Source organism: Puma concolor, chromosome B4 (genome assembly GCF_028749965.1).
Source record: "Puma concolor isolate L17-30 chromosome B4, mPumCon1.1.hap2, whole genome shotgun sequence".
NCBI lineage: Eukaryota > Metazoa > Chordata > Mammalia > Carnivora > Felidae > Puma > Puma concolor.
In genome coordinates, this window is record NC_141673.1 from 54,523,542 (window position 1) to 54,546,073 (window position 22,532).

General features: G+C 34.8%; 1 protein-coding gene across 2 annotated transcripts in view; it reads right to left on the reverse strand.

Moving 5' to 3' along the window:
* USP15 (ubiquitin specific peptidase 15) overlaps window positions 1-22,532 on the reverse strand; it is a 119,369-nt gene that overhangs the window by 75,545 nt on the left and 21,292 nt on the right. For both annotated transcript variants that reach the window (XM_025926765.2, XM_025926764.2), the window contains exons 2-4: window positions 21,515-21,642; window positions 13,437-13,567; window positions 3,440-3,566 (exon numbers count right to left, since the gene is read on the reverse strand). In XM_025926765.2, coding sequence (XP_025782550.1) covers window positions 3,440-3,566; window positions 13,437-13,567; window positions 21,515-21,642 — 386 coding nt within the window. The remainder of the gene's footprint in view (window positions 1-3,439; window positions 3,567-13,436; window positions 13,568-21,514; window positions 21,643-22,532) is intronic.

Consider the following 22,532-nt stretch of genomic DNA (forward strand, 5'->3'; position numbering starts at 1 on the left):
CCAGTGTATTCGTAAAGAAAAAATAAAAACCAACCTTTATGTTTCTTATTGGAACATTTTCTATATCCAAATATGTCAATTTAAGGAGAAAAATACTCAAAGGCAAGGCATTTTGGCTCTGAATGAGGTAAATTATTTAGATCCTGCCTGTGGCTACTATCATTATTATTATAAGTCAGTGTAAATAGTAGTAGCTGAAAATGAGTTTTGATTTGGCAAAACCAGAAAACAAATACTTCTATTTCTTAATTCTATTTACATAGCGTATAGCTGTATTTTATGGACATAAATATTTGGATCATTTTTAATCAAGATGAGACCACAAGGGAAAAATATACATCCCATATTTCCTTTCTTATTATCCAAATTTTTTTATCATTTCAAAACTTACTTCCTTTAGAAAAACAAAATCAGCCCAATTAACCCTTGCACAGATTATATAACGCAATAATTAAGAGATGAGACTGTGTCCAGTTAGAATATTTTCACTTGGAACCAGGGTGATCCTAAGTAAGTCTTTTAACCTTTCTTAGCCCCAACGTCATCATCTATACAATGAAGATAAAGTATTGCTGAGGTTTAAAAAGAAATTTCCTACAAAGTGCCAAAAACATAGTCCCACAACTGCTAACTACTATGATAACTATTTTATCAGGTCTCTAAAATTCCCAGTTTAATTTTAATTTTTGTGAAGGTTTTACAAAATTTCAGTTTTTGTAAAACCTTTTGCTTAGAAAGCAAACTTGCTCAAGTACAGATTACTGAACTTTAAGACTTACAGTAAGAAATCGTGGCCCTATATACACGTGTTGTTTTCTATTGTGATATTTTCTGTTCCATTCTTTTCACTCCCAAACTACTTATACCACCCAGAGTATTGACAAACATGCTCTAATACAGTAAGAAACTTTGGCTGTACAAAAATTCAGGTCACTTACAATTTTAAGGTATATATCCAATGTATGCAGCATTTTAAAGTATTAGTATGTTGATTAAAATCTATACAAATCATAAACTTTTTGAAGCAGATTCTTTATAAATGATTTAACTCCATAAGACAAATTCTTATGTAGTACTTAATATGAGAACTCCCCACTGCTTGTACTGAAATCAGAAATTAAACCAGCTGATCTTCATATAATGAGCTTAAAAATATTATTACGTGAATTAATGTTCTAAAATAAGATTTCTTTTATAAATATTTTTTTAATTTTAATTTTTAAAATGTTTATTTATTTTTGAGAGGGAGAGAGACAGAGCTTGAGCAGGGAAGGGGTAGAGAGAGGAAGACACAGAACCTGAAGCAGGCTCCAGGCTCTGAGCAGTCAGCCTAGGGGCCCGATATGGGGCTCCAACTCATGAACCACGACCATGACCTGAGCCGAAGTCAGATGCTTAATCAACTGAGCCACCCAGGTGCCTCTCTAAAAGTAAGAGTTCTGATTGTCCCATATTTATACATAATTTTTCTATAGAAATAAGCTAAGGAGAAAAGGAAATACCAAACTCTAGTTTAAAATAACTAGAAAACATTATCTGTATAGTAGCTTCTCATTTATATTCCAACTAGCTGAACATTTCAGACATTATTTAATTTCAATAGACTACCCTTATTAGACTTTAGAGTCTTACTCTGCATATTTTAATATCATGATTAATGCAATTTTATATATATTGATAACTTAAAAAAATTTTTTTGAATGTTTTTATTTTTGAGAGAGAGAGACAGAGCGTGAGTGGGCAGGAGCAGAGAGAGAGGGGAGACACAGAATCCAAAGCAGGGTCCAGGCTCTGAGCTGTCAGCCCAGAGACCGATGCAGGGCTTGAACCCATGAACTGTGAGATCATGACCTGAGCCGAAGTTGGTCACTTAACTGACTGAGCCACCCAGGTGCCCCTATATTTGATAACTTGCAGTTTTTTGTATACAGAAGAAATGTTTTATTTTCCTGAATATGTTCCACAAATCTAGAAGTTCAAAAGTCAACTAACTGTACATATTAATATAATAAAATGACATTTACATATGGAACTCTTACTATTTTAAGTATTCATTGTATTTTTTTAAAGTTTGATTTTGAGAGAGAGAGAGCACATGCACATGCAAGCAAAGGAGGGGCAGAGAGAGAATCTCAAGCAGGCTCTGCACTGCAGCACAGAGCCCGACGCAAGGCTCAATCTCGCAAACCGTTAAGATCATGACCTGAGCTAAAATCAAGAGTCAGATGCTTAACCAACTGAGCCACAGGCACCCCTTAAGCATTTATTTCAGAAAGATGACTTAATGAGTTTACTAAATTGCATCACAAGCTTATAAATGTTCTAGGTAAATAAAGAGGGGGAAAACAGAAAATCCATACATAATATCATATTTGTAAAAACATGAGGATTAACCAAGCACTAGGTATTGAAGAATGGTGTTATTTCATGGAAAATACAGTTTTAAAAGTATGTTCTGCTGTGAAATGGGTAAGTGGTGAAAGTCAAATATACTTGTGAAATTCAGAATTATTTTTATTTGCTTTTAACGAAAGTATACTTAATGACTGGTTTCAACAAAGAAAGCTATACATAAATTTGCAATTTTTTTTTTTTTGGCTGAGAAGTTCTGTTCATTAATTGCTATGTCTCCACTGTCTGTCTACATTTTCCAACAAGATCAATATTACCATTCATCTTGTTTTCCAATAACTTTATTATAAAATAACTACCTTCTATAATTTTTATTTTGAGCTGTGTTCTATGAACTACAATTTTGTTATTAAATCCATAATCATTTATTTAAAAAATATCTTATTCAACATAGTCTGACCTTAAATTAAAATGTGACTTTAAAATACAATAAAAAATTGCATATATTTTAATATGCACTTGTATGTGTAGATATATAAATATATAATGATATGTAGATATATAAATATACAGAGGGAGTTGGGTACACTCGAGACTATAATTTCCTAATCCACTCATTGTTAAACAAGAAAAAAATTAACGTATCATAAAAATGCTAACTCTACTAAGCCTACTGCCTTATTTAAGTAGCTACTTAATTGTATTTAAAGTCCAAAGAATAAACAGGAAAAAAGAAAATAAACAGTTGTCATTTTCCATGTTAAGTAACAGTTTCCATGTTACTTACAGTTCTCTACTTTAATTTATACTCATGTTACAAACATGGTATGTATTTTTTCAAATGCTAAATTAAAACAGTAATTATTTCATTTTTTTAAGTAAAATAACACAAATAATAAACTCATCTAATAATGTAAACTAGATCTAGACATGATAAATGATTCAACTCTAGGCTAAGGTTTGTTGCCTCAAGCTTGGAAATCTGTAATGTTTAAGTGTAAACCTTAAAAAAGTTATCATCCTAGAAGCATATAAGAAATAGAATTACAGTTAAATTTCTAATAGCAATGGGCAGGATGTTGCATACCTATTGTGTCAGCTTTGCTAAATCTTCGAGTTACAACATTGTTCATGTTTCCATTTTCACAGAGCTTCAATTCTGTGAGATATACTTCTACTTTGCAGTGCTTTACAAACATACCCTGTTCAACCACCTAAAAACCAAAGGAAATCAGTTAGCCAAAGCTCAATATATTTCACTGTCTCTAACAGCAATCAATATATATCTCTAAAGAGGCTTTAGAAAAAAACTACGGATCTCCAATGAAAAACATCTATTAAGAACTGTCAATATAAAATAAAAGATACTAGATAGTTTGAAAAGCAAGAAACATATTTGGAAATTTTAATATTTAACAGAATATGAATAATCATTTTAGACATTAACTGGTAGTTTGGAAAGGCATTTACTGATCTATGAAGATATTTTGGTATACTATAAATAACAAATACATTCAATATTTATAATGAGAAAGTTTACCCCAAATGTAAATACAGCTCTGATTAATTATCCAGACCTACTTCTAGCTTTTAGTACTTGAGCTCTAGCAGAAAACCTTTAAATATAAGTTTTATAAAATCTCAGTTAGCAACAGCTAACTCTATATGTTAATTCACTCTATATGTTAAATCTTTTAAAATAACTCCAAATTACTGCTGCCAAAATATTCAGCTATGGTCTGTAACTGATACGTTAGTTTTCCATCCTAAGATGACTTTGTTTGACCTTTATATACGCCCTTAGTAATTCTATTCAACAAATGGAAAAAAAAAAAGCTGCTAAACATGCAAGCAACAAAGCAAAAAAGGAGTAAAAAAAAAAATATATATATATATATATTAGGGTCACCTTTTAAATAAGTATATTTCCTTTTGATCTTCTAAAGGTTAACTGTAGGATTTCAGTCATGAATACTGTTTCTGAAAATAGTAATTGGCCTGATATGTGATACATTAGACAAATATGGCAAAAGGGAGGCTCCAAAAGACTGTTGTACTCACAAGCTTAGCATCAGTTCAGTAAAGGACTTACAAATTTGTCTTTCACTTGCAGGGAAGTTGTTTTAGATCAACAAATTCAAATGTAGCTTAGCTAATATTTAATGTCCAATCCAACACTAATTTTTATGATACTCTTTCATTTATATTCTCTTAATTATACTTGTTATATTCATATTTCTAAAACAGGCCAACAGCCTGCATCTCTCCATCTTTTAATTTTACAAACTTACAGTCTCTTAACTAATGAAATTTGTTTTAAATTCCTTTTGCTTATTTATTTTGAGGTTAAGAATGTAACAAAAGATACCATATCATTTAATTTTATAGGATTACTGGTAGCTATATTTAAGAGGAAAAATTAGAAATCAAATATTCCTGTCAATCAGAAATTTCCACTCTGGGACTCTAGTATCTGAGTGAGAATCCTAAAATAGTATTAATACTAACCATTGGCAGGTTGCTAAAACTGAGGTGGCTATAGGCCTCATTTTTAGGAGGGAAAAATGGAATGACCAATAATAGAATAGGGTAATAGGATAACAAAACAGGATAAAACTAACAAAAAAGAAAATCCCTCATTATGATTTATATTGAGATATATTTTCTTCTAAATAAGCCTATTCTTTAAAAAATGAGAATTAATTTTAGTAATACCAATAGATATTTTCCTGGAAAGAATCTGGTGATTCAACTATCAGAAACTCAATGTAAACAATGAAAACAAAACACCAAGATTATTTCAAAATCCACTTTATTGGGTTTCAGGATTTTTCTCGTCATTTTTTTTCTTTTCTCCAAAACTATCTTATATTATTAAAACCCTCATCATCAGTACTCAAAATACTACTGTTATATTTTACTTCCAAAAGTAGTGTAATAAAAAGATGTTCTTTTAAATAAATGTGAGTTTGTCCTCTCAACTGTTTTTATTTGAAAGAACCATACTAGGGGCGCCTGGGTGGCGTAGTCGGTTAAGCGGCCGACTTCAGCCAGGTCACGATCTCGCGGTCCATGAGTTCGAGCCCCGCGTCAGGCTCTGGGCTGATGGCTCAGAGCCTGGAGCCTGTTTCCGATTCTGTGTCTCCCTCTCTCTCTGCCCCTCCCCCGTTCATGCTCTGTCTCTCTCTGTCCCAAAAAAAATAAATAAAAAAAAAAAAATGAAAGAACCATACTATATGAATAATTAAAGCTTGAATACAGTAGCTCCACGGCAGAGAAAAATAATTAACATATTTATGTATGTGTTATTAAGGTTTTATGTAGATTATTTATTTACATAACATCTTATTTATATTTATTTATATAAAGTCTACTGCCTTATTAAAAATGCACAGAAAATAACCATTTAAAATAATGACTATGAAGACTGTGCAACAGGAAGAAACAGGCTCATAAAAAACAAGGTATAAAGTTATATTTACCTAATTATTATAAACATTAAAATATATATTTGAAATTAAGACTGGAATGTGAATATTCAAAAGCAGTAGTTATGTTTCAGAATTAGAGATAACCACGGAAACATTTTTTCTACGTGAATTATGTTATATTAATATGAATAAGAAGCAAATACAAGATGAAATCTGGCTCCCTGTCCAAAATGTAAAACTTATGGCTAAATAAAAGTAATTCCATTAATTGATATCCACAACAAAGGTAAAATCTCTTTACTAGTGAGGGAAATAAAAATTTATATTGAATTAAAATAAATATAATTTCTATTTGTTCATTTTGCTGTGAATATTAGCATTTTCCCCCCTTTGGAAACAGCAAGTGATTTCTAAGGAAATCTGGTATCTAAAACAAGTTGATAATACGGCCTAATGGATACATTTACTATTTTTGAGGAGTTGGCTGCATTCATTTTTGTAGCACTTACTGAGTACTATGCTTATCCTAGTGGTAAAAACAGACAAGTAGTGAAGTCTAACAAAATTTCAAAATCATAGGTATTAATACATAAAAAAATCCTACATATGATATTCCATCCACAAATATTTCAGGACTTATTTGTTCAAAAACAAGAAAACAAGGACTCAGGACCATAATACCACATCACACCTAAAAAAAACTTTAAAACTAGGGGTGCCTGGGTGGCTCAGTTGGTTAAGCCTCCAACTTTGGCTCAGGTCATGATCTCATGGCTCATGAGTTCGAGCCCCACATTGGGCTTTGTGCTGACAGCCCACAGTCTGGAGCCTGCTTCCAATTCTGTGTTTCCCTCTCTCTGTCCCTCCTCTACTTAGGCTCTGCTTCACTCTCTCTCTCTCAAAATGAATAAACATTAAAAAAATTTAAAAAAAAACCTTTAAAACGAATCTTTCATATCAAATATCCAGTCAATATTCAAACTGCCCCTACTGTTTCGTTTTTTTTTTTTTTTTTTTTTTTTTTAAATTTTTTTTTCAACGTTTTTTATTTATTTTTGGGACAGAGAGAGACAGAGCGTGAACGGGGGAGGGGCAGAGAGAGAGGGAGACACAGAATCGGAAACAGGCTCCAGGCTCCGACCCATCAGCCTGGAGCCTGACGCGGGGCTCGAACTCACGGACCGCGAGATCGTGACCTGGCTGAAGTCGGACGCTTAACCGACTGCGCCACCCAGGCGCCCCCCTACTGTTTCGTTTTTAATATACTGTTTGAATCAGGATCCAAATCAAGTCCATACACAAAAGTCTCTAAAATGTCTTTTAACTGCAAGTTCACCATGCTTTTTATTCTTGCAATTTTTAGTAAAACTACTTCATATTCTTGCAATATTCAGTAAAACTACTTCAATGAGATACATTCTAAATAAGATGCATAGTTATCTAGTTGCCCCTCTTTTTGTGATGTTGGTAGGCATTAATTAACAGTACTGAGATCAGGGATGGGGAAACTATGACCCCACAGGCTACATCTACATCTGACTTGCTATCTATTTTTGTATAACATTCTACTAGAACATAGTCATGCCCATTCACTTATATATCATCTATGAGTGCAACCAAAACAGCAGAGATGAATACCTTCCAGAGACTACCATGGCTTGCAAATATTTACTATCTGCTCTTTACAGAAAAAGTTTGGTGACACCACCCCCCACCCCAAGCATTATTTTATTTTTGATCAGTCTTGCCTGGACTCATCTTTATTTTACTGATCTAATTTTACTGTTCTTTATGAGCCAACTTTGTTCATTTAATATAGGTTTTTTTTCTATTTTATGTTATTATCTCTTGATTAGGCTTAATTTCCTTTTCATAACTCCTTGAGACAAAAGATTTTGACTTCTTTTCTAATATAAGTATTTAAGCTAGCACATTCTAAGAATGGCTTTAGTCATTCTTTCATGTTGTGTTATTATTATTCAGTTTAAAATGTTTAATTTTACTTTGTATTTCTTCTTTAAGGATTACTTTACAAGTACAATGTTCCATTTCTAGATAGCTAGGAGATTATCTAGTTACCTTTTTGTTACCAACTTCTAAATTCCACTGGGGACAGAAGTCACTGAATAATTTCTAACATTAGAAGTGCACTGGAATTTGCTTGATGGCCCCACATATGGTCAATTTTGGTAAAAATTCCACTCAGGAAGAATCTGTATTCTGCACTAAGTGCAATGCATGTCAATTAGGTCATGCTGTTTAACCACGTTGTTCAAATCTGCTTCCAAGCTCAATCATGTGGTTGCTGGCAGTTCTCAAAACCTCTCCAGCTGCTGGCAGAGAATTTAACTCCTCATTATGTGAGTGCCTCTATAGGCTGCATGGCAATATGGCTTCACTCAGAGTGACTGATCCGAGAGAGTGAGCGAGCGAGCGAGGGAGGGAGGGAGAGAGTGACAGAGAGCACACGCGTGAGTGCACACACAAAAGAGCACTTCCCAAGTTAGAAACACCAGTTATCTTTTCTTTTAGAAACTAATCCCAGAAGTGACATACTATCACTTCTGCCATATTTTACTGGTCACACAGACTAACTTTGGTACTATCACTTCTGCCATATTTTACTGGTCACACAGACTAACTTTGGTACAACGTGGGAGATTACACAACAGTATATAAGTAACAGGAGGTGGCAGTCACTGGGAAGCTTTTTGAGGCTGGCTACCACAGTCCACTCTCTGGCTCCCAGTAAGTCACAGTCCCTCCCTACAACATGCAAAATACATTTACTCCCTGCAAAGCCCCCATTAGTATCACCCGATTATAATATCAACTCCAAGTTTAGAAACTTGTCATCTATATTGGATCCAGGTATGGATAAGGCCTTGGATATAGTTTCTTAAACATCTTGGGTATAGTTCCTTTTTATCTATAATCCTGTGAACTACGATATAAGTTTTCTGCCTACCATACACCCTAAATAAAATGGTGGGGCATACAGAAGACAATTTTTTAGATATTCCTGTTAAAAGGGATGGGGATGGGGTGGGGAGAAAAACAAAGGAGTCAACGGTCCATGGAAATTCTGAAATCCACCTGGGCAAATAAAGTTCCTTGATCAGGGCCTGAAAATGACTCTTTACAACATTGTTTGTTTCCTGAATCACACTTTTTTTCATGAAAGTTAGCACATGTGTGCAGTTGAGTAAATTCTTAGTCTGACCTCTGCTTGTAGAAGTCTCAGAGATCAAAGGCCTCTTTGATCTTAACACTGTTTCTGTAGTCCAAGATGGTAGCAGTTCGTGAAAACACCACAGGTCTCCAGTGGATCTCACTGGAGTCTCATTCCATTAGACAAAAGTCACATCCACAAATGTCCTCTAGATACGTCCTATCTTGGGTTTACGCTGAAAGCCTGAAGGGCGATGCTCTTAAGCTTCTTAGAAGCTCCACTGTTCTTAGAAGCCACATATTGAAAGGAAGTGTGAAGTACACCCTGAAATTCTTTAAAGGGACTTTTGTCTGAACAGTATTGTGAGGTACCACCTTTGACTTCTCTGAGGTCTTAATAAAGAATTTTACAGTTGTACTCTTGGCTTCAACTTTCGTTCATGCTTTCCTGAGAGTGACTTAAGTTTGATCTTTGCTTGGGAACACATTAGTTTCAGCACTGTCATCTGGAGAGGCCATCAATCTTCCAAACCAGGAAGTCTTGGCTCCTTTTTAACAGCCCTTTCTTTAGTTTCTCTCTCCCTTCTCACATGAGACTATATGAAGCACAAGAAGAAACCAGGCAGTACTTCCAATATTTTGGCATATCATTCAGCTCATTAGATATTTTTTTACCTTTCAATTTACTGCAGTTGACAAATGCTGCTAAACTTTCTGCTACCTTACAACAAAGATCACTTCTTCTGGGTTCCATTAAGATTTTCCTCACTTTCCTGTGAGTCCTCACTGGCAGCCTCCTCAAAGTCTAAAATTGTGCTACCAATTTATTCAAGGCACTTTAAGCTTTCATTAATACTCATAATTTCTTACAGCTTCTACTCCCTGCCTGGTTCTAAAGCCACACCACACTTCAAATTTTGATAAGGCAGCACACTATTTCCAGAACTACCAAAATTAGTTCTTAGTTTTCTTTCATATACTTTTTTGTTTTGTTTTGAGAAAGGGAGAAGGAGAGAATCCCAAGCAGGCTCCACGCTCAGCGGGAGCCCACTGTAGGACTACACAACCCCAGGACCACTACCAGAGGAGAAATCAAGAGTCAGATGTTCAACTGACTGAGCCACGCAGGCATCCCAGTTACTAGTTTTCTAGTGCTGCATAATATATCATCCCAAAATTCAGCAACTTAACATTAGTTCACATAGTTTCTGAGGGTCAAGAACCTGGAGCAGCTTAGCTAGGTTGGTCTGCTTGGGGTCTCTTATGAGATTAAGGTCAAGCTGTAGGCTAAGGCTTCAATTATCTGAAAGCTGTAATGACACTGGAGGATTCACTTCTGAGGCCACTCACATGGTTGTTAACAGGTCTCCATTTCTCTCTATTGCCCAGAGATCTCAGTTCCTTACTATATGAGCCGTTCCACAGGCTGCCTGAGTATGCAGTTAAACTTCCCAGAACGAGAAATGACAGAGTGCAAGAGGGTGTGTGCACCCAAGATGGGAGCTGAGGTGTCTTCTATAATCTCATCTTTTCTATTTTAATGGGGTATTATTGAAATGTAACATTAGTTTCAAATGTAAAACAATGATTTGATATTTGTGTATGTTGTGAAACGGATCACTACAAAAAGTCTAGTCAATGTCTGTCACCCTACATAGTTAGAAACATTTTTCTCTTGTGACAAGAACTTTTAAGATCTACTCTCTTAGCAGCTTTCAAAAATGCAATACAGTACTATTAACTATAGTCACCATGCCATACATTACAACCCCATGACTTACCGATTTTATAACTGGAAGTCTGTACCTTCTGGATCCCTTTACCCTAAAATCTAATCTTGAAAGTGACACATCCACTTTAACTTCTGCCATGTTACTGCCACAAGGGACTACCCAAGGATATGGATATAAGGAGGTTGTCTTGGAGGCTACTGTCTTAACTTATATACTAATATGATATATTTTAAGTTTATGTATATATTCATCCTAATAAGATATTACTACCATTTTAAATAGTCTGCCTTAAGATTTATTCACAATATTTACTTTTGTTAATCTACATTTTTTCCTGGGTCTCCAAGCTTCCATACGGAATAATTTTCTTACCATTCTGAAAACTGCTTTGTATTTCCTTTAGTGCAGGTCTGCTAGTAACAAATTCTATCAATTTGTTTATCTGAAAATAGCTTTCTTCACTACCCGAAGGATCCTTTTCTGAAGGATCCTTTCCTTGGATACACATTCTAGGTTGGCAGTGATTTTCTTTCATCATGTTGAAGACGGTTATTGTTATTTTTCAGATTTCATTTCTTCTGAGAAATAATTTCTTTGTTTATTCTTACTTTGAAGGTAAATAGACCTCTTTTTTGGCTGTAAGAGGAATATCTTTCTGCTTTTGCTATTGAACATTTTTATTGGGTATGGTTTTGTTTGTATTTTTTTGAGCATGGGTTTGTTTCACAGCATTTGATTCTGTAGCATGTTACCTTCCACTGGTTTTAGAAAATTCTCAGCTATTATCTCCAGCATTACTTCTTAAAATTTTGTTGTTGTTATTTATTTTTGAGAGAGAGTGTGAGCAGTAGAGGAACAGAGAGAGAGGGGGACAGAGGATCCAAAGTGAGCTCCAAACTGACAGCAGTGAGACTGACGCAAAGCTCAAACTCACAAACCACGAGATAATGACCCGAGCCGAAGTGGGACACTCAACTGACTGAGCCACCCAGGTGTCCCACCTCCAATGTTACTTCTATGCTGTTCTGCTTTTTCTCTCCTTCTAAGAGTCCACTTGTATGTATATTAAACTAATGCACTTTGCTCAAAGTGCCTTTGCTTATTTCTGTATATTCCATCATTCAGTGTCTCTAAGCTTCAATCTGTATATATTTTTTAAAGTTTATTTTGAGAGAGGGAGGAAGCAAGAGCATGAGTGGGGCAGGGCAGAGAGAGAGACAAAGAATGTCAAGCAGGCTCTGTGCTGTCAGCACAGAGCCCGACGCAGGGCTCAATCTCACAAAACCTGAGATAATGACCTGACAGAAGTCAAGAGTTGGACGCGTAACCAATTGAGCCACCCAGGTGCCCCAAGTCTATTTATTTCTACTGATGTTATCAGTTAGTTTACAAATTTTCTCTTTGGTTCTGCTTACTGTTTTACCCAAATACTGATTACTTACTTCTTAATTTTTTTCATATTATTTTAGAATTACAAATTTTATTTGGTTCTTAATAGTTTTAGAATTATATTTAATTCTTAACAGTTTTGAAGTCCTTCAACGGTCTTATTTTTAAACATAGTAAGCACAGTATTTATTCATATTTATTTTAGAGGGAGAGTGTGCGCATGTATGCACAAGTGATGGAGGGATGGCGGCAGGGTGGAGAATCTCAAGCAGGCTCCACGTCCAGCATACAGCTGGACTACGGGCTCGTTGTCATGACCATAAGATCATGACCTGAGCTGAAATCAAGAGTCAGATGCTTAAGTGACTGAGTCATCCAGGCTCCCTATAAGCACAGTATTTTAAAATTTCTGTCTGATAATTCCAGGGACAGAGAGAGAGACGGAGAATCCCAAGCAGGCTCCGTACTGTCAGCGCAGGGCCCGATCCCACAAACTATGAGATCATGACCTGAGCCTAAATCAAGAGCCAGATGGTTAACCAACTAGGCCACCAGGCACCCCAAGATTTAATTCTATACCTAAACCACCAATATAGACATACAAATTGTTAATATAGCAACTCTGTAGCAGTTCCAAATAAATCCATGTATGGTTTGGTCTACTACAGGTCTATACGCTTGTGTTACCTAATTTGTTTTTTTAATTGTTTCTGGGTTGAAAAAAAAAAAAAGATAAATAATTATATGCTCAGAGATTCTGGTCCCCAAACTCTTCCTTCCTCTCTTCCCCCTCCCTGCCTGATACACTATTAAATACTTGTGTAAGACTGGCAGACCTACTTTAAACATTCGGTATTCTGTTAAATGACAACACCCTTACTTTCATAAATGACTTTTTAGTTCCAAAAAGTAAAAACAATGGGTCTTTTTTTTTTTTTTTTTTTTTGACAGAGACTGAGAGAGAGAGGGAAGGGAAGAGGGAGAGGGACAGAATTTTCAGCAGGCTCCATAACCCAGCATGGAACCTGACACAGGGTTCAATCTCACGAATGTAAAATCATGACCTAAGCCGAAATCAAGAGCTGGAGGCTTAACCAACTGAGCCACACAGGTACCCTGATAATGCATCATTTTTAATGTTTCTAAACTCTAACTGTAAAACTTGCAGCATAGTGGTTAGGAAAACAGGCTGCCTAAGTTTTTAAACTGATGTGACTTTCTAAAAGACCCTGAATCTATCTCTGTCCTCATTTCCTCATCTATAAAATGAAGGTAAGAATACGTACCCTACAGAGCTTCCTAAACAAAAATGTGAACTGTTGGAGAAAAATATTTTTATTCAGTTATGCTTAATACATACCTTTCGTGCTATTGGTTCCTGACCTTCCATCAACGTGTACCAGCTGACAAGTTTATTCCAGCCCTCAGTTGGCAACAGTATGTAATCCAATTCATCAATAAGATGTTCCTTAAGTGACTGGGCATCACCATCTGCAAAAGAAAATAGTAAACTTGATATGTAAAAAGAAACAATAGTACATATATCTAATACTATATAGTGTAACTATGATAGGTTACTTAAATTCATGGAGACTAATTTAAATATTTAACCAATGAGTTCTGAAGAAAGCTCTGAAGAAATTCACATATAAATCTACGTTTCAAAATAAACTGTTGCTTTAAAAAGTTTCAATGTGTACCAGTAGTCAATGAACAGCATTTAAAGACATAATTTTTTTATTAAGCTCTTAAAAAAAATACTAAGGTGTAATCTTAAAAAAATACCAAGAGATCTGAAAGAAAAGTGTTTCCCCAATATTTCAAGTAGCAGATATTCCTCACGTAGTAAAAGTGATCATTCTAGCATTAGGTGATGAAGGAAATTCAGAAGCAAATCAATAACCTTTTACAATGACTCCAAAGCATACGGGCTGGGAACCATGATGGAAATCAAAAAAGGGCACCTTGAAAACCAAATCATTACTCCAGAAGGCCCATGATGTACGTTCCTCCCAAAATCTAAAGTAGAGGTAGTTGTTCTGATGTGGTTCTAATTCTATAATCATTTTCAAAATTCTGGTTAAATTAAAAACTTACTGCAGGGCAGACCAGATATCTAGAAGCAAGAGCATGAGTTACACCTGTATGACAGTTCTAATCTTAGACTCATTTTTTATTATCTGGTCCTGTTACCTGAATTTTCAAAGTGCAGAAACAAACACATATAGTTCATTGAATTACACACAACATAAAGATTTTCTCAATCTGAGCCAGTCTTAAACTAACAAACATGGAAAGCAAAATTGTTGTTAGTAGTATCTCAGTGAGAACACATATTCTTAATTAGACATTACAATATAAAACAAGAAGCAGGAAAAATTCTGAAAAGATTAAAAGAAAGTTATTTATTCCATCTAGCATCAATCTATGGTCAGAGAATCACACTGAACTTTGAGAAAACTTTCATGTAGAGAAGAAATGGTAAAACTCTAAGTTCTATAATACAAACTTCAATCGCAGATGCAAACTAAGCATTAATTTTTAAAACCTTAGTTGTAATTCTAAATTCTTTATGGAAACTGATCATTTGGAACATATTTTCAGAACCTGCTGAAGGTGAAAGAGACTTACACATTGTAAACACCTCTATGCATCATATCCTATGAGACATACTACAGGAGACAACCATGTTATCTCAGTTCTCAAAGCAATCCTGTAAGATAGGTATCTCCATTTTAGATTAGAAAATATTTTCAGGGAAACTCAGTAACTTTCCCAAGATCATACATACAGAAAACTGCAGGTACTATGAAAGGTGTTACTATAGAAAACACTGTTAGGTGACTTTTCAAAACAGTATCATGAGGTAGATATCTCCAAATTAATGAGTAAACAGATTCCAGTACTGATTAACTCGCCAAAGGTTACACATACAGAAGACTGTACAAATTGGACTCAAATAGATTGGTTTACTTAAACATCCATTTTCTTTCTACTATTGACAGATTGCCCTCCAGAAAACTTAGGAAAAGAAAGAAAAGTTTAAAAATTAAGACTTATAAGCTGTTTTCCACAATAATTCAAGAGTTTGAGTAAATGATTTTACTATGTACCAGAATCAAATAGTAACTTTACATGTAGTGGACAGTATTTGTTACTTCTGCAATTACTGACTCATAATTGATACACAATAAATTGCACATATTTAAGGTGAACTATTTGGTCAATTTTGACAGATCAATACAAATGTGAAACCACCACCATGACCAAAATGATGGATAGATTCCTCCCCATTAAAGGATTCCTAAGAGTCCTTTGTAATCTCTACTTTCTGTTAATCTAAGTCTACTGTCCTGTCCCCCAAAAATCACTTACCTGTTTATCCATATTTTGCAACTATAGACTAATGTGCACTTTGTAGTTTTATATGAAAACTGTCTTTTGTTACTACAGGCATTTTCTAGAATCTCATGTAAAAATTATATATAGTGTTTTTGTTTGGCTTTCTTTACACTGTGTAATTATCTTAAGAGCCATCTATGTTTCTACATATTAATACTTCACTGCCAGCACAGAGCCTGACATGGGGCTCAAACTCATGAAACTGTGAGATCATGACCTGCGCCAAAACCCAGAGTTGGACGCTTAACCAACTGAACCACCCAGGCATCCCTACACTTCATTCCTTTTAATTGTTGAGTAGGATTTCATTATATGGATATACTATAATTTGTTTATCCAGTTAGCTATTGATGGGCATTTGAGGTTGTTTCCAATTTTCTCTATTACAAATAACATTGCTATGCACATCTGTGTATAAGTTTTCATATGGATATATATTCTCATTTCTTTTGGGTAAATATGTAGGAGTGGAATGACTGGTTTCTACGGTAAACATGGGTTTAGGTTTTTAAGAAATTTCCTATTTCCAAAAATAGTGTATAGAAGCTCCACTTATTTCACATCCTTGTCAACACTTGGGTATCATTCTTTTAAATTTTAATCATTTTGATACACGTATCAAACAAACATACACATACACATTTGAAACCTCATTTCTCTAATGACTAATGATGCTGATAATCTATGCAATTATGCAGTTTTTGAAAACTCCATTTTCTTTTGTGAATCATCTGTTCAAATCTTTTGCCTGTTTTCCACTAGTTTTGCTGTATTAATATAGTTTCAAGAATTCTTTATTCTGCATACAAGTCTTTTATCAGTTAGGTGATCTGCAAATACTTCTCCCACACTGTGGTTTGTTTTTTCATTCTTAACATTTATCATTTGAAGAAGATTTTATTACTGAGCACAGGTTTTTTTCTTTTATCAGTTTGCTTTTCGTATCACATTTAAGAAATCTGCCTAACACAATGTCACAAAGATTTTCTATTTTTTACAATTTATATGATCTGTTTTATTTTGTATATAATGCCAGGTATGGATCCAAGTTCAGTTTCTTGTTTTTTTTTTTTTTTTTTTTTTTTTTTTTGCGAACAGATACCTAAAGCTCAAGCAGTATGTTTAAAGACTATCCTCTCTTTACTGAAATCCTCTTACATCTTTGTTTAAAATCAATTGACCACATGGGGCACCTGGGTGGCGCAGTTGGTTAAGCGTCCGACTTCAGCCAGGTCACGATCTCGCGGTCCGTGGGTTCGAGCCCTGCGTCGGGCTCTGGGCTGATGGCTCAGAGCCTGGAGCCTGTTTCCGATTCTGTGTCTCCCTCTCTCTCTGCCCCTCCCCCGTTCATGCTCTGTCTCTCTCTGTCCCAAAAATAAATAAACGTTGAAAAAAAAAAAAATTTAAAAAAAAAAAAAATCAATTGACCACATATGTGTGCATCTACTTTTGGATTCTCTAATCTGTTCAATTGATCCTTGTCTCACACCGTATACGAATATTAACTTAAAATTGATCAAAGTCATAAATGTAACAGCTAAAACTATAAAATTCTTAGAAGACAACATAGGTGTAAATCTTTTATGACCCTGGATTAGGGAATGCATTCTGACACCAAAACCACAACAAGAAAAAAATATAAATTGGATTTAATCAAAATTAAAAACTAGTGTGCTTCAAAGACACAAGAAAGTAAAAGACAATTTACAGATTGGGAGACAATTTTTGGAGATCATATATCTGATAAGGGGCTAGTATCCAGAATATATAAATAACACTTAAAACAGAAAAATAAAAAGCCCAATTAAAAAATAAGAACAGGATCTGAACTAACTAACATTTCTCCAAAAGAGATACATAGACAGCACAGATAAGATACTTAACATCATTACTCACTAGAGAAATACAAATCAAAATCACAATGAGGTATCACTTCACACCCAGCAGGACGGCTTTAATAAAAGGACAATGTGTTGGTAAGGATATGTCTGACTCTAGATTTCAGCTCAGGTCATGATCCAAGGTTATGGGATCGGCCCGTGTGAGGCTCCATGCTGAGCATGATATTTTCTCTCTCTCCCCCTCTGCCTCTCTTGCTGTCTAAAATAAAATAAAAATTAAAAAGATACAATTGGGTTTTTAAATAATCGTCTTATATCCTATAAACCAATCTCATTTATTACTCCTTAGAAACTTTGTTTTTTGTAGATTCAATCAAATTTTCTGGACAACTAGGCATAGTTACCTGTGAATAAAAACAGATTTATTACTTCTTCCTGTACAATCTGTATGCTTTTTACCTCTTTTTCTTGCCTTACTGCACTGGGTGGAACCTCTAAGGTCAGCTCTAGACCTAAATGGACACTCTTGCTTTTTTCATGTTACCTGTAGATTTTTTGTAGAAGCCCTTTATGAGGCTGAGGACACTTCCTTCATTTTATTCTTTTATCTTACATATTATCTTTAATTTTTTTTAATGTTTATTTATTTTTGAGTGAGAGAGAGAGACACAATCTGAAGCAGGCTCCAGGCTCTGAGCTGTCAGCACAGAGCCCAATGTGGGGCTTGAACTCACAAAGTGAGATCATGAACTGAGCTGAAGTTGGACGTTTAACCAACTGAGCCACCCTGGAGCCCTGATGTATTATCTTTTAAATATATTTTTCTATATGATACATATATATATATAAAAAATATATATATATGTATATATGTGTGTGTGTATATATATATCTTACACATACATACCCATTTCATTGTTGGACTTTATTTACTAAACTTCTGTTTAGACAACATACGTAGACAAGAGTTTTCTTTGGATGTCTGTAAGATTTTGGTATCAGGGTAATGATGGTTTCATAGCATGAGTTGGAAAGTATTAGCTTCCAATTTTGGAAGAGTTTTGTAAAACAGGTATATATAAATATGTGGTGGAATTCACCAGTGGCACCATTTGGATCTGATGGGTTTTTCTGTGAAAAATTTTAAGCTACAAATTCATTTTCTGTAATTGATACAGGGCTATTCAGGCAATCTATTCTTTTGGAATGAGCTTTGGCAGTTTCACTTTTTTTCATCTGGTTTGTTGAATTTAATGACATAAAGTTCGTAATAATTCTTTATTGCCCTTTTAATAGTTGTTGATTCCGAACTGGTGTTACCTCTCGTGTTCTGATATTGGCAATTGTGCCTTTTCTTTTTTCTCTGTTTTTTTTTTATGTTTGTTTACTTTGAGAGAGATACAGTGTGCATGTGTATACATAAGAGTAGGAGAGGGGCAGTGAGAGAGGGAGACAGAGAATCCTAAGCAGGCTCCTGCTGTCAGCAGAGTCTGACACAGGGCTCAATCTCTCAATTTCACGAACTGTGAGACCATGACCTAAGATGAAATTAAGACTCAGATGCTAGTCAGAAACTAGATATGGACCCATTTTATTATTTCACAAAGAACGAGTTTATTTTTCCTTTTTTATAATTGACATATCATCTTATATTTGTTTTGAGAAGAACCGATTTTTGGTTCATTTTTTTCTTTATTTTTCTATTCTCTAATTTCTGTTCTGAAATTGCTTTCTTTCTTCTAAGTTTAATCTGTTCTTTTTTAGTTTCTTAAAAACTGTCACTGATTTGAGAGTCTCATTTTCTTTACTGATATATTATTTATGTATTATATATTAATACAGTCACTCCAGCTTTCTTTGGATTAGTGTTAGCACAGGTATTACTTTTCTATATGCTGTATAACAAACTAATGCAGCGGCTGAAAACCATAACCCATTTACTATCTCATAGTTCTGTGAGTTACAAGTTCAGGGGGCTCAACAGACTTCTCTATTTAGGGTCTCATAAGGCAGAAATCAAGACGTCAGATGGGCTGATCTCCTAACTAGAGACTCTGGGGAAGAATTTGCTTCCAAGCCCATTCAGACTGTTGGCAGTATTCAGTTCTTCATGATGCCAGGACTGAGGTGGTCTGTTTCTTTGCTGGCTGTGAGCCAGGGTCTCTCTCTGTTCCTAAAGGATCCCCTGCCTTCCTTCTCACATGGCCCCTTCCATTTTTAACCAGCAATGATGTACTGAGTAATTCTCATGCTTTGAATCTCTGACTTCTACCAGCCAGAGAAAAGTCTCTGCTTTTAAAGAGCACTTGTTGTTAGATTAAACCTGGTGGGATAATCTCCCTTTTGCCATACAACATAAATAATCCTGGGAATGGTATCTCATCCTAATTCACATGCTCTACCCATACTCAAAGGGGAGATGATTATATAAGAGAGAGAGCAGTCACTGGGAGTCAGTCTTAGAATTCTGCTTACCATAACATGCCATACTTTTTCAATTCTTTTAATCCATTTGTATCTTTATATCAAAAGAGGGGTTTCTTATAGACAGTACACAGTTAGGTCTTATTTCTTATCCAATCTCTACCTCTAATTAGGGGTATTTACATTTAATGTGATTATTCATAGAGAAGAGTTTGAATCTACCACGTTGCTAATTTGTTTTGTATGTTCCATTTGTTAATTTTTTCTACTTAAAAACTTTTTTAAACATTGATATTTCTCCTCATTATGCATATTTTCCTGCTTCTTTGCCTACCAGGTAATATATTGTTAGATCCAAGACATTATAAATTTTATCCTGTTGGATGCTGAATATTTCTGAATTTCTCTAAGTACTCTTGCATTTTGTTCTAAGATACAAAGTTTGATGCTTTCAGGATAAAAGGACAGGACGATTAATTTTGCCCTATTACAGTGGCAAAACCGTTCGCAGTATACTCCATGAATTATAAGGCTTTCCACTCTGTTATGAACACTTTATTCTTGGTCCTATATGAGCCCCAATGATTGTTCCCTCTAATTCTTTTGGGCGCTTCTTTCCTTGGCCTTGGGTACCCCCTTCACATACATGAGCTAATCAACACTCAGTTGGAGATATGAGAGAGACTCTGTATATCTCTAGGTCTCTGTCTCTTTTTGCTGGTCATTCCTATCTGGTACTCTAAACTGAAAACTCTGGTGGCCTGGGTCTCCCTGAATCCCAAACTCTTTCCTCAACTGGGGGGAGTGCCAGGCTCTACATGGGTTTCCTCTTTTGTGCCTTGTTTTGAAAACTTGTATCAATGCAGTAAGCTGAGGCAATCATAGGGCTTACCACATTTGTTTCCTATATCTCAAGGATCACTGTTCTTTGCTGCCTGGTATCCAATGTTTTGAGAACCACTGATTTATATATTTTGTCAAGGTTTTAGTTTGCTCAGGTGGAAGAGTAAATCTAGTCCCTGTTACTCCATCTTGGCCAGAAATGGAAGCTCTGGTACTTGTGTTTTATACCCTTTAAATGTAATGAGAGGTACAGAAAACTGGTAAGTAGCAAGGGTTGGAGAAGATTGATGCAAAAATCCAAGAATGTAAACATTTATCAGCGCTCCCCAACTAAATAAAGAATCATGTGTCCATTAGGAATAATGTAGCACTATAGTGCTTTAAGATAGTGCTTTCTAACTTACATTCTTCATTTAAAGATGTGAATAATAAACATTTCTTACATAATAAATGAAAACAATCTGTCATAATACACAGTAATAACTAATTATGATAGAATAATCTGAGTTCATTAGGTCAAATCTATTATACAAAGAAATTTTTTTTTTAACATTTATTCATTTTTTTGAGAGACAGAGCATGAGCAGGGGAGAGGAGGGAGAGAGGGAGAGGGAGAGGGAGAGGGAGAGGGAGAGGGAGAGGGAGAGGGGGAGAGGGAGAGGGAGAGAGAGAGAGAGAGAGAGAGAGAGAGAGAGAGAGAGAATGAATCTGAAGCAGGCTCCAGGCTCTGAGCTGTCAGCACAAAGCTTGACACGGGGCTCGAACTCATGAACTGCGAGATCATGACCTGAGCTGAGCTTAACCAACTGAGTCCCAAAGAAATTTCTAATATATCTATTTACATTAACATTTTCCATATTACGTACATTTACTATAACATATTCAAATGAACACATTTACAACCTAACTGAAGAAAAGAAATAATGACCTTTGAGAAGTCCAGAGTTATCAATGGGTCCAGGATATACATTTTGATCTCCCATCTGGTATTTGTCCCAGCTGTCAAAGCCAACATATTTTTTCCACTGTTTGAACCAGCGACTATCGACTAGGTACCTAAAAAAGAAAAGAAATCAGTAAAGGAACTATAGGAATAGCAAAGAAGCTATTTTTGATACTTCATTTTATACTACAGTATATGCCTACTTCAAAGGATTATTGAGAATAACTGTAACGTGACTCAGTATCTGGAAAAAGAATATTTCATTTGTGTAAAGTGTTATTTCTACTGTTCTATAAATATCTACTATTTGAGGACAAGTATTGACATACATGTTAAAAAAAATCCTTAACAGTACCTCTTAAAAAATGCAGTAACTATTCAATAAAATATCTGACAATTGAACCAATTCAAATGGTAATCTTAAGAATCAATCAAAACAAACTTTAAAATATAACATGGTAAACAACATGAAAATGGTTCTTCTGCAAAAAACTTACAAACACAGTATGTTAATTTTATATATTTTACTCTATGGGGATAAGGAAAATGGATTATTAAAAGTTTGCAAGATCGATTATAATAACTATAATAACACCTTTTTTAAAACTATAAAAACAATTAGTTTCTTCACTAACAAAGTTAATAACAATAATACTGTCTCCATCTGTTTTTCATACAGTAGTAAAATCTGCTGGGGCAAGCAGAATTGTTTTTCTTTTTTCTTTTTTGGTGGTTTCAAAAGTGTGGTACCCAAGCACTATAAGCTTTACTTTATTGAAACTGTATTCATCTTATTTTCAAATATCTAGAATTGGCTTCTCATCAGATGGCCAGTGACAGAAGAAGTCAAATAATGGTGTTCTAGCAAAGAAAATATAAAAAAAATCATAAACGTAAAAAAGTTTACAAATTAATTCTGATTATTTTATATCTATAATGAAATACCGCTTTGCCATGGACTCATAATTATTTTAAATTCTTTACCAGAAATATTTTCCCCACA